This window comes from Amblyomma americanum, chromosome 1 (assembly GCF_052857255.1).
Source record: "Amblyomma americanum isolate KBUSLIRL-KWMA chromosome 1, ASM5285725v1, whole genome shotgun sequence".
In the NCBI taxonomy this organism is placed as follows: Eukaryota; Metazoa; Arthropoda; class Arachnida; order Ixodida; family Ixodidae; genus Amblyomma; species Amblyomma americanum.
Window position 1 is genome coordinate 36,719,288 of NC_135497.1, and position 12,916 is coordinate 36,732,203.

At 45.8% G+C, this 12,916-nt stretch overlaps 1 protein-coding gene across 6 annotated transcripts in view; it reads left to right on the top strand.

The window, feature by feature from the left end:
- Positions 1-12,916, top strand: part of hts (adducin 1-like protein hts) — a 103,587-nt gene that overhangs the window by 54,670 nt on the left and 36,001 nt on the right. For all 6 annotated transcript variants that reach the window (XM_077645441.1, XM_077645442.1, XM_077645439.1 and 3 more), the window contains exons 10-11: positions 3,228-3,338; positions 5,498-5,590. In XM_077645441.1, the coding sequence (XP_077501567.1) occupies positions 3,228-3,338; positions 5,498-5,590 (204 nt within the window). The remainder of the gene's footprint in view (positions 1-3,227; positions 3,339-5,497; positions 5,591-12,916) is intronic.

Genomic DNA, 12,916 nt, shown 5'->3' on the forward strand with positions numbered 1-12,916 from the left:
AGTTCCTTTTTCATAATTCCTTATACTTTCTCGCTGCTTTTGAGCATTGACTGTTGTAGTGCCACATGGTATGACATTCCAAAACGAAAGCACCGGAAATGCACTGATGGCGCTGTAGCATGGCGCATTGTGTCAGCTGCTGTCGCTCGTTGCGATTGTAGACGCTAGTGCTTTACCATCATGAAACTTTTCTGCCAAATTTCACAACTAAGCAGAAAGAAACTGACAGGTAGTCGGCATAGCGTGTTCATTATATCAAAGTTGACCACTGCAACACCTTCAGTACATGGAGTTCTGAAATGCACGTGCATCAATGGAGGCGGCATTGGGGAATTGAGAAGCTTCGTGATATCGAGGAATTCTTTATTTGTGGAAGTTATATCCAGGTTTAACTGTATATGGTATAATTATAAATGGGCTGTACTGTATTTGCATGTACTCTAGCCCCCAATTGGGGGCTGTAGGAAGAGCAAGCAGAAAAGCTCATCTACATGAAATATTCAACTCAACAGTTAAGGAGAACATGTTTTAGCAGAGATTATTCCAGTTTTTAAAGGCGAATACCCATAGTGCAGAGCTTGAAGAAAAATCGAACTTGTTTGACTGGCAGCTGCAAAATTTTTCTTTTGCATTCAGGGTATCGTCCACACTTGAAACATGTTCTAATTCACATTGAAAAACTTTGCTCAGTTGTGGTGAGGACAAACTTTTTTCTTGCTGCGTAATTTTCAGTCATACTTTTCAAGAGTTCTAGGTCGAAAGCTTTGATTCCATTGAGGGTTAACATAAGCATGTTTCAAAATTACAGCTCAGAATTGGAGCAATCTAATGGAACAGCTGTGGTTGGAAGCTTGTGCAGCAGCCGGCCCGGTTGTTGAGGGCACCCACTTAGACTAATGCTGAGTGGCAACACACAGTGGAACCCCCTTTTCTTTGCAGTGTTTTTGTGTGTGAAGCAAATATCAGTGTTCTACAGGAACTGCTACTCATCACAGTTATGGTGCAATTTACTAGTACTGTTTGCTGCTTCAGCCTAGCTGGCAATTGTTGAACTCTATGAAGCCGAGAGTTTATATTTTAATGTTTGTCCTGTGGTAGAGCAGCAGTTGCTGTATTACATTGGCTGTACGAAAGTGCTCGTAGAGGAAAACAGGAAGTAGGCACCCTGCAACACTTTCATTGCATTATCAGAAGCATTCCTTTTGTGAGACTTTGTGCTGGCACAGAATGGTTACTCTTTAAAGAAATACTGAGGGTTGCATGCAGTGGTAGTGCTCGCATAGTAGATACCTCTGCAATTGTCTAGGTACAAGGTTCTGGAGAGGGGGGGGGGGGGGGGGTGTAACATCTACACTGCTGTGCCTGTGTGTGTGTTGTACTTTCCATGCTTTATTTGTATGCTTGCAAGTACAGAGGGCAAAACACATGTCTAGAACAACCAAACTGTGTGTTCGCAGTGCCCAAGTGTTCAGCCCGAAACGCTCGGAACATGTTCCAGACAAGTGTTTGCCCCCTATACCACCTGATCAAAAAAGATTGTTTTTATCACTATTCACATGCTTTATCTCGGTGTTTTCAAGGGTTGAATATTTTGGGTCATTGTTAAGTGATCCGAGTTATTTTCGGTAGTTCGGGCCTTTATTCAAGGGAGGTTAGTGTGCCACTTTTATTGTAGAATGTGTCATATGGGGAAGGAGCATTTTGCTGAATGGTTGGTACAGTTCCTGTAATGATTACTCAGTGTCAGCTTCTTTAGCTATACATAGACAATGGGTCAGCATTTTTCAATTTCTTTCAGAAGTGTCTGCTTCTGTTTCACTACACCTTCTGATCTCTCATAATTTGTCTCCTGTGGCCCATAACTTTTTTTTCTTGCCACGTGTGTGTTCTGTGGATTTTTAGTGATGTATTCCACATAGACTTTGTAGTCGTTTCCTTTCAATGGTGCTCTTGGAGGTAAGGCTTATAGGAGCGTGTGACTTGCACTTTGGGTAGTGCCAGCCACCGATGTCTTTGAAAGCATTGTTGGTGCTTGTGCAGGCACAGAGTGCAGTGGGTGCTGCTGAGGGTTTGCTGTTTGCTATGGAGCTGGGCACTGCCCGGCTTGGAACATAGGAAATGCTTATGCGAGTAAAAAAACTGCTACCCTCGTACCTAATACTGAGAAAGGAGATTCTCGGTTACTTGTGCTGGAGGGCGGAGTTGCCTTTGATATTCGTGAGCATACTTGTCGCAGTGCTTACATGGGGAGCACCAGACTGTGTAGCAAGCCTGCAAGGTGTTGTGCCCCCATTGACTTTATGCCTGCTGTGATGCGTCGGCATTGTTTTCACAGAGGCCTCTGGCCAGCATCATGCTGAGCACAGGCCACATGCTTGCACTTTATCTCTAAGCATAGCACTGACTACATGACATGGTTGCTCAGCAAGGCAGTGGTGCACTAGAAGTTTGTTAACTGCAGTGTGGTCTGTTTGCCTAATATACTTAGGCAGGGTTACCAAGGAAAAGGCTTGCCTTGTCTTGGCAAGAGCAGCTCCTATTGCCCAGGCATACCTCTCCTTTTAATTAAGCACTGTTTGAATGTTTACTTTACTTGTTTTTCTTGCATTAACCTCTTAAATTTTAACACTTAGTTGTACTGGTTTCTCTTTTTGTTTTGAATGTAAACACTGACTTGCATACCCTGCCCTGCATTTTCTTAAAACTGTGTGGTTTTACATGTGTGATTTGTGATCTGTGTGCAGTTTTAACTGATTTTTCTCTTTTGTTTCTGTTTGTTTTATAGTGGGTAGAAGTTGGAGGGAGTGGGGAGCTGATTCAGTAAGCTTGCATCTCTTAATTGCATATTTGCACGCATGTCCTGCTTTTTCTTTTTTTTTTACTTCAACATTGGCATGCTGATTAATTTTGCTTTTGAAATTCTTTGCTGATATGCATGGTTTATGAGATTTTTTTTTACTGCATTATATCTGTAATGCTTGATATTCAACAGATTTGTGTCGTACCTGCTTTTCCATATTTAGTTACCAGAGGTCATTCACAGAGAACAGTCTTATTTTGCATGAGCTGGTAAACCAAACCAGGAGCGCATAGGGTTCTGCATCAAAAGAAACTTGCGTTCTTTTAGCTTCAACACTGTGCTGGGAGAGTGTCTTGTCTGCTTTCTTTGCTAGGGGCCTAATGGGCTCAGCGCACCACCACTGATTGCCTGTTGTTTTCCCCCGCAGTGGGTGCAAGAAGGTTCCCCCTCCCACTCGACCTCCGTTAAAATAGACACATCCCATCAGTTTGTCCCCAAAGGCACTGACCCTGCTGAGTTTAAGCGCAAGCAGAAAGAGGTCAGTCCCTCATTTGTTTCTTCTTGCCGCTGGTGGGGGGAGCCTGGGATGAGGCACAGTTTTGGCTTTAAATTCATTGCAATGCTTGCGTGAGAGAGAGAGAGAGAGAGAGAGCCATCTTGCAGTCATTATTGGAATGTTGTGGATAAATGGGTGCATAGCTGGGGTATCTAGGCAAGCTTATTACTTTTTATTTCATTTTTTCGTTCCATAACTGTGATTGTACAGCTTATTCGAAAGGTGGCTTTGAGCTTGGGGCTGAGTAGTAGAATGGTGTAGACTGTATAGTTTTCAGAAAAGTCTTTCCACTATAATGTGGAAATGCATTCATTGCTGATTGAAAAGGTTCAAGACATTTTTTTCTGTTCCTTTTGACAGAGAAGACACGTTGGTCATAATCAGTTTCTCTGCTGGGTGGTGTCTTGTGATTTACCATAAAACAAGCCAGACCTGGACAGTCACTGAAGGCTGAAGTGTTCGTGTCTCTGTCTTGTCACGGATTTTGTGTAGCACAGTTAGTTTGGCCTGGAGTGTGGGCCCTTCCCATTTTTTGTCTGCTCTAAAGTGGTCTTGTTTTTCCTGCCTGCTGCCGATTGCAAGTAGCTAGTTTGGTGTTGGTGGGGATACGACCAGCAATGGCATGTACCGCAAGCAAAATATCAGGTGATTGTTGAAGTGACTACTTTCAAGCCTAGTTGCCCAGACCACTTCTGTGTGCAAGGAAGAGTGTTTTTTGGTCTGGCAGCTGTGTTCGTGGATTGTGAAGTGTGCTTTCTGAATAAACAGCAGCATATACTCCTGTCTGCTTCTGGTTTGTCATCAGTTTTCTCCACTTGCTATCTGCACAGTGGAACCACGGTCTAACCTGTGGGAAGGAGTTGGTGTCATAAGGAATTGCATTAGCCTAAATAATTGAGCTTGCTATTGAACTTGGATTGTAAGCTGTCTCGTTAAGCATTGAGTGAGCTATCAGGCAGTGTGGCCTCCTAGGCGTGCTAACTGGGCTGTCTGCAGACAGATGTATATATTAGTGGGCAGCGAATTGCATGCTATCACAACATATAAATGCATTTTTGGTGCATTGGAATTGGGCGTCACTGGCAGCATAATATACAGTTTGTGGCATGTGGGTTTGCAGGGGGATGGGGAATGCCTGGAAGCATGGGGGAACATGCATGCTTCAGCAGTGGAGAGGAACACCAGTTCACGGGGCAGTGAGACAATGCAGGAATCTTTTTTTCCATGACCCTGCAGCCCTCAACCAGCATGAGAGCAATTTGTGGCACAAGCCTTAAATAGTAGGAATGGCACTACTTATCGGGAAGCGAGGCCCAGAGCGCATGCTTCAAGTTTTGTCTTGTCTGACGCCATGTGGCATTAGAGTTTTCTGTAATGCAACAAGAAACCACTGTGGAATGCTACCAACTCTGGAGCATTGTGTGTGGTAAGAACCTTGTTCATTGGTATTAGTATTTTTTTCTCTTAGTAGTAGCTCTCAGCTGTGGCTTTTCTTTAATGTATCCGGGCAAAAGAACACTCAGTGTGGTCTAATGCTATGAAATTATGTTGGAAAAACTTCAACTCTCGACGAGAGTATAAGTAGTGCTTGAAATGAAAGATTTGCTTTGTTAAAACAAGTTTATTTGACTTGCGTTCATTGCACTTCTTTTTTGTGTTTCTTGAACTTTGTTATTCTTCGTGGGCACTTACTGGTTTTGTAGTATCAGCTCTTTTAGGATCTACTTGTCAGCAAAGCAGTTCACATGCCACGGGAAGCAGTGGGGTGACAGTATGTAGTGAATTAAACCAAAATGCCTATAACTGCAGATGTTTTTGTTTACTGTACATTGTGTGGGTGGCAAAAATTGTATTTGCTTAGGAAATGCTCTCTCACCCTCTCTCTCTCATAACATTGCTTTTTAGTTCTGCTAAGCTTTTGTTTGAAAAGTCTGGTCATTTGTCATTTGTATACTCTTGTCATGGGCAGCAGGTGTGTGACTGTTGGTGCATCTGCCATGCAGTGTTCCAGACGTCTGGTTGGATGGTTGGGCTCAGAAGCACGTGGTGGTAGACACTTTCGTGCACCACATGTTCTGAGCATCACCTGCCAACTTGTAGCTCTGCTGGGTTCTTACTTGGTTTGGTTCTTTTTTTTCCAGTTGAAAGAAAACCGTCTCAACTCCAAGATAAATGCAGGACCGCAGTCAAACCTCCTGGATGGAGTCACTTGGGAAGAGGTGAAGAAAATGCAGGCAAGTTATTTATTGTTGCATATTTCAGAGCAGGGGTTCTCAAACTGGGGTTCCGCAGGCTGCTTTTGTAGGCTTCGCAAGCACTCACACTGGCCTTTCCCCCCTTTTTGGTACGCTTCTGGCAGGCATGTGCGAAGCAGGCGTACCTGGTTTATTAAAACTCATTTCAAAGCGTTAGCTCATAGCTTGTTCCTTAGTTTCGAGCCATCGGTGTCGCAACACAGACCTTGGCAGCGTACAAAGATGCTGGCTGCCAGTAGGGAGTGCCGGTGGTGGCTCGCCCAGAAAACTTGGCAGCGTGCATTTTTGAATTAAGGCTTTAAAAGGAATGTGCAGATTACACAGGGATTTTATGAACATGCCCTAAAAGGCTCTACAAAGGTCTTAACACACAATATGTACAGTATTCGGTCATTCCAGCTCCTATAGGTGACGAGGCGGCTGTACGACATGGCGGACGAGACGGATATAGCGCCACTGCCATAACATTTGTCTTTAGATACCAAGCAGCTTCTTGACAGTGTGATATTCTTTGTGCGAGATGTAGCATATAGGTAAGCAACAGTTAATGATTGTCAGATATTAATGAAAGCCTATGCTTGAGTTGGGCTGTATGAGAAGATCGGAATAAATGTTCGTCAATATAAGCATGGAATCGCTAGTTCACAAGTGCCGCAAAAAACTCTGTCAGCGTTGATACATGCACCAAACTAACCACAATAAAGTGCAACAAACACTGAACTGATTTTTAGGAGCTTTTTATTCTTTCCTTTCTTAATTTTGTCAAGTTTTTGTGTGGCACTTTATATCCTATATAAACGAATGTAAGGGTCGCGCTTTTTTTTCCCAGATTTCAGGGCCAATTTTCTGGGTGCGGCCCATACACGCGATTTGCGAAAAATGTTTTTTTTCTTTTTTTTTTTTACGTAAGATCACACCAACATAGAATCAACGGCATTTATTTTAAGTTCAATCGCCACTCGCGGTGTATTCCAACTCCGAGCTGGTGCTGTGCTCTGGTCGCTCTGGTTCACGCTCATCCCACAAGAAGTTGAGCAGCTCTTCTTCCAGTTTGGGAAACTTGCCCGGCTTGCCTCGGAAAGCGCGCTTTTTGCAGCTTGTGTTCCTCAGTGCATCCTTTTGGTAGCACCATCGTCGGGCGCACTCCTCAGCCACGTAGAATTTCCTGCCCGGCGCACGCTTGCCGTGTTCGACAGCAAACTCCCAGCCGTGTAGCTATTAAGGTGCTTGCCCATCGTGCTAAAGCTGCAAAGCTGCAATGCTCAGCGGCAGCACGCGAAAGCCACAACTATGGAGAACGACAACTCCCATGCCTTTGACAGCCACAAAATGCTGGAGCTGGTGATACTGATACTGATATGGATAGCAGGAGCTGGCAGGAGCTCATGGCGGCGAAAAAAGTTGACGATGATGATCATGAGCCACGGCCTCTGGCACCATCCATGGGCGGCATCTGGAAGCTCCTGTGCGCATGCGGCGCCTCCGCGATCAAGTGCGCCGCTGTTCGCAGCCAGAGCTGATAGCGGAGGCCACGGCGCATGCATTTCGAAGGCTATTCCCGCGAGGGTCCTGTGGAAGGTTTGGGTGCTACCCTTACAGGGATATTATTTTTTTCTAATATTTCCTTCTTGAAAACAGGGTGCAGCCCTTACAAGCGTTTATAACATATGTGAATGGGGACTGCAATTTTTTTTTTTTACAATTTTGATGGCTTTCGGTCCTTACACGAAAGTAGAATTTTACAGTTCAGTTTTCAAGCCATAGTGTGAAGAAGCTCATACAGTGACACTATATTTGGCACCTACATTAGGCAGCTGTTACCCGCGTAAATACGGCATGAGTATTTATTGCACGGAAAGATGCTGTGATGAGTTAGTACACAACAGTTGTCAAGAAACATTTGCAGTTATTCAGCCACTTAGCTCATTACCTCAGGGAAGCGAGAATACAACTGTGAAATTTGCGCCATTCAGATTGGCATTTCGCAATCACTGTATGCCCAGAAGACAGTTTTTAAACAAAGGCTGAATCAACTGAAGCTGGATGACAACCGTAATTAATAGCTGCAATGCAGTGAAATGCTTACGGATGTGGAAGAGGAGGCTTCTTTTGTTGCAAACGTACGCCACAGAATATCTACAATATACTTCACGTCAACTTACTGCATAAGCATCATACTGCTTTCTTGCAGCTGTGGTTGCCTGAAATTGAGACCCCCATTAATGCAGTTCGCTATGGCGGTCATATAAACAGAACTCGGAACGGGAATGCATTGCCAGCATGGCTCGTGGCATCAAAACAGTACATTGCTGAGAAACACACGGGTCATTGGGCTGAAACAGTTTACCAACTGGACGCACGTGCTTGTTTATTTATTTATTTATTTTGGATGCTAAATGTGCCGCGCGGCATAAAACGTGTCATTAATGAATGTTATAATATGTTACAAAAAGGCATGAAGTCCAGTTATGTATAAAAAGTCACATAATCTTCGGGCATAAATGTTTTTCGTTAGCCACAAGTGGAAATCGGAGTCATTGTTTGAAGACAGGCCTGCCTCTCGAAGAACACGAGCATGCACCAGCGAAGTTCATGGGCATGTCCACAATAGGTGGTGGACAGTGCTGTCGGAAGCAGGTGCTTCGCAGTCAGGGCATTCTTCCGGCGCAGGAATCTTCTCACTTTGCCACTGGTTGCGAACTGCAGGCATAAGGGCCACTCCGACCCGCAGCCACCTCAGAGAGACCTCCTCCACCCGTGATAGGTTGGGGGAAAAGGGGGTAGGTACACGGGTGAATAAGAGCACGTGTACACTGCCTGAGGGAGGCTGAAGATGTTAAATGTGTCAGAAGTGGATCTGGTGGCAAAGAGGCAAGGGGAGTTAGTGGAACGTCCGTTAAACAAGATATCATGTCAGGTGCGATGCTATCGACATCTGTGCGCGCTTGAACCCAGTGGATGAGTATAGGCACCGGGTAGGATTTACAAGCAGCATATGCATATATGGCCTGGGAAACCTGAAGGGTACCATGGACTTTCTTTAGATGCTTCAGAGCTTCTTGTGAATGAGGAAATAGGTGCACCTGGTTATAAGTAGGGTCATCAGGTAAAGCTGCTATGGCATTTGCAGCTTCAAGGAAACAGATGATGAAGCGTCCGTACAGTAGGTTTGGCGGCTGTAGAGTTGAGGGCATGTGGGGCTTATAAAACCAGTTGATCCTCCCGTTGGGGTTATGGCGACATCTGTGTAAAGGATACAGGCATCATGTTGCGTAGCAAAAGCTGGTGGTAACGATGGAGAGGAGAACTCCGACTTCTGATGACGAGCAGGCTTGTTTGATGTAATGTGGCAGTAGTCCCATGGGTGTGGTTGAGGCTCTAACATCGGATGAAGAGAAACTTTCCGTGCTCTATTGGTTTGCCGCTGGGCAATTAAATCTTCCAATGTAATGTGTTGAGCTGCGTATGCTCCTGCAGCAGACAAATAGGTGTTGCCCGGGGTAGGCCAGTAATGACTCGCATGGCTTCGTGGTTGAGTGCTTCAAGTGTGGACCACTGTCGTTTTGTAAGTTGTTGAAACTGAGCCGGGTATAGGAACCGAGGTTGAAAGACAGCACGAACAAGTCGACGAGCTGTATCTGAGCGGCACCTCCAGAGCGATTGGCTATTCTCCGGATGAGGCCAAGTGTGTTTATAGCACTCTTGCGCATAGCTGACAACCAAGCCATGCCTTTGCCTGAAGCATGAACATGCAGGCTCAAAACATTGGTATGTTCCACTTCAGGAAGGGGTGCATTGTCAGTAGTGAGCACAAACGGAGTGGCTGTGAAAATACGGCGGCCAGCTTTATTGCCCACATGGACATAGCACGATTTTGACAGGTTGAGGGAGAGGCATATTAGCAAGAAAGTTGTGAAGAAGGGCATTTTGCAGGGAGTCTTGCTGCACCTGCGCTGAGCGGTTTGTGAACCAGAGAGTGATGTCGTCTGCATATGCTAGAACTGGAACATTAGGAAGGGTGGGAAGACTGTGTATCAGAGGAATGAATGCGGTGTTAAACAGAGTTGGGGCTAAAACTGAGCCCTGCGGTACTCCGCAATTAGAAATGAAGTGGCCTGTGGGCTTACCATTAATGTGGATAGCAAATGTCCGTTGTGAAAGATAAGCATGAATTTCTTGACATAGCTGCAAGGGCATGCCAAGTGATGACATAGTTTTGAGAATGCCTTCGTGGAGAGTGTTGTCGTAGGCCTTCGTGATATCTGTTGCTACGACTGTGCGAACGAGACGGCTGTAAGGTGAGTGACGTATCACGTCGTTGGCAAAGCAGTCTAAACCATCCTCAGCTCCGTATCCTGGTCGGAAACCAATTTGGGAAGACGAATATTTCTGATGATGGTTGAACCACCAGGAGAGTCGGTGGCAAGCAGTTTTTTATACAGCTTACAAATAGTTGGGGTAAGAGAAATTGGTCGTAGGGCACCAAGAGTTGTGGGGGATTTTCTGGGCTTTGGTATCAGAACTACCACTGAATGTTTCCAATCGGGTGGAATTTCACTGGATGTCCAGGTTTCGTTAAAAATTCTTATAAGTGAAGTCAATGCTTCACCGTCCAGATTCCGGAATAGGGCATAAGGTACACCATCATGGCCAGGTGCAGTGTTAGGGCCGATGTCTTCAATGGCAGCTATAAGCTCAGCCATGGTGAACGGGCGTGTGATCTTATCCTCTGGCTCATGTTTGGGACTGACTGGAACAGGTGCAGATGAGCAGTCATAATTCGGAAAGAACTGAAGGGCAGCTTGCGAAGCAAATTCATCTGGAGAAAGCCGAAGGGCAAGGCGAATACTCTCGGCGTATTCTTTGACGGATGGCTTGCGTGCCATGGAAAGAAATACACGCCACAAGTGGCGATTGCCGGCAGGAGTACTGAGTTGAGAGCACCACTCTGTCCAGCGCTTTTGCAGAAGGCGCTTAGAAGACCGACGGGCTTTAGCGGTGACTCTGTGAAGTTCCGTTCATGCATTCTGATCTGACGGATGCTGAGTGACATATACACCCAGCTGCTTGCGACTTGCCCAAAGATTAAGGAGGGGAAAGTCAGGATTTAGTTGGTCTTCGTTGACATTAGAAGAAATTGTTTTCTGAGTTAAGACAAGCATGAATGTAGAAAGGGCTGAGGCAGGAGTTATTGAGACGAGGCAACCATCCGTGCAAAGACTGTCCCAAGGAGTGACATGGATCTGGCGTCTAATTTTACGTAAGGTACTTGAGGCAAAGTCTATTAGAATGGGGGAGTGATCACTGCCCCAGGTGTCTTCTTTGCAAGGCCAGTGAGGATTGCTGGGACCCAGCCACCACGTAAGGTCCGGAGTTGGTGGAGGGGCACGCGGGCGGGTATAATTAGAGGAGTTGTTCAGAAGTGTAAACGACTGGTCGGAAAACGTGTTGTAAAATCTGATCTCCACGTTTAGAGTTATGAGTGTATCCCCAGGCTGTATGTGGCCCCATTAAAATCTCCTCCAACTAGTACGGGTACACCTGGGTAAGAGGTGCGCAGATTTGTGTAAGCCATCCAAAGTTGAGCACAGAAGTTTGGGGCCAACCATAAAAAGAGACGAATAATACTGAAGTGCGTTGCAACTTAGTGATAATGGCAATTAGTACTTCTTGACGGGTATTGCACCAACAAGATAGGTCGACGGGAGAATGTGGTGTCGAACAATGAACATATATAGCTGCTTTACCAGGAGCAAGACCACTGCGGTGGTCGGGAATTGATGGATTGTGATATGCACAATAACCAGAGAGAGGAAGGATGGCATTAAGCTCCTGGAGAAGGAAAGCCAGGCAGAGAGTTTGCCTTCTTGAATGCGCCGCTTCAATTTAGGGGCCTTATTAGTAAGACCCCGACAGTTCCATTGTACGGCATGGGAAGTGGCGTTAGTGGCCACTCGCTTGCAAAACAGATGCAATCATCTGAGGCAGTTGCTGCAATAGGATAATCAGGGATGACACTGAAGATGTAGTTACAGATTGCTCGGATTGTTCATATTTTGAGCCCGAACGATTGTGTACATTGGATAAAGGAGGCACTTGGCAAACAGGCTGAACTGGCGGTAGGTGTGGACATTGTAGCAAGAAAGAGCAGCGTCTGCAGAGATGATCAAGTTGATGGCGAACGTTGGCGATCGCATCATCGATGGCAGAGATCTTTTCAGGCATAGAGGAGGTTATCGGAGGAAATTCATCTTCTTTTTTCCGCTGGGTACGGGGACCTGGCTTTAAAACAGGCATAGGAAGGGCGGATACTAGAAGGTGAAGGCAGAGATGCTGGCGGTTTTTCAGTGTCATCCTCACCTGTGTCTGTCGACAGAGCAGCAAAACGGTTGGAGATCTTGACACCTGCCTGAGTATGTGCAGCCACCGGACGACGTTTCTTTCGAGGGAATTTAGAATAAGTGATGTCGTAGTCGTTTGCCTTACAAAATGGGCACCTGAATCAGGGAAGACTGTTTTCTGGTGCTTTGGGCGGAGTGTTTTGGGATGCAGGGCACAGCTTTTTGATGTGACCTTGTCACAGGCACCGATAGCATTGATGTGAGCTTGTCACAGGCACCGATAGCAGAAGACTGGTGCAGGACAGAAAGGCTTCGGACGAACGATTCGTCCATTGTAGAAGAATCGGGTAGGAAGTTCTAATGGCCCCACAAGCAGGAGAAGAAACGTGCCTCGGTTGTCTAGACGGCGCGCATTAAGCACTGAGTGAGTGTCTGAGTAGAGATCCATCATCACTGCCTTCGGAGGCGCATTAGGTTCCAGGTCATAAATGACACATCTTTGCAACCCAGGTCCAGATGCTAGATAGGCCTGCACAGGTACATACTGTGACTCGCTGATATATAATTTGTCAATGTCACGGATTTTTTTCAGCATCAACGAGTGACACTACTTGGACAGTGATGGAATTGGAGGGATGGTGGTAAATAAAACAGCGGTACCCTGAGATGCTCACTTAGGCTATTGCACCGATCTTGAAGGAACTGACAGCGGTACCCTGAGATGCCCACTTAGGCTATTGCACCGATCTTGAAGGAACTGACGTTATGTCGTTGCAAGGTAGGCTTAATGTGCACTCGGAAGGAGCGATCAAGTTCAGAGAGTGAATATTTCGACGGTGTCGTCCTTTAAGGGGCAGGATCGGTTGGAGTGGCCTTTACCTTTTTCGCAGCCGGTTCAATGCTATCATCAGAAAGTCTGAACAGGAGTGGGCAGGAGTGGTGTTGGGTAGGCACCAGGAATAGG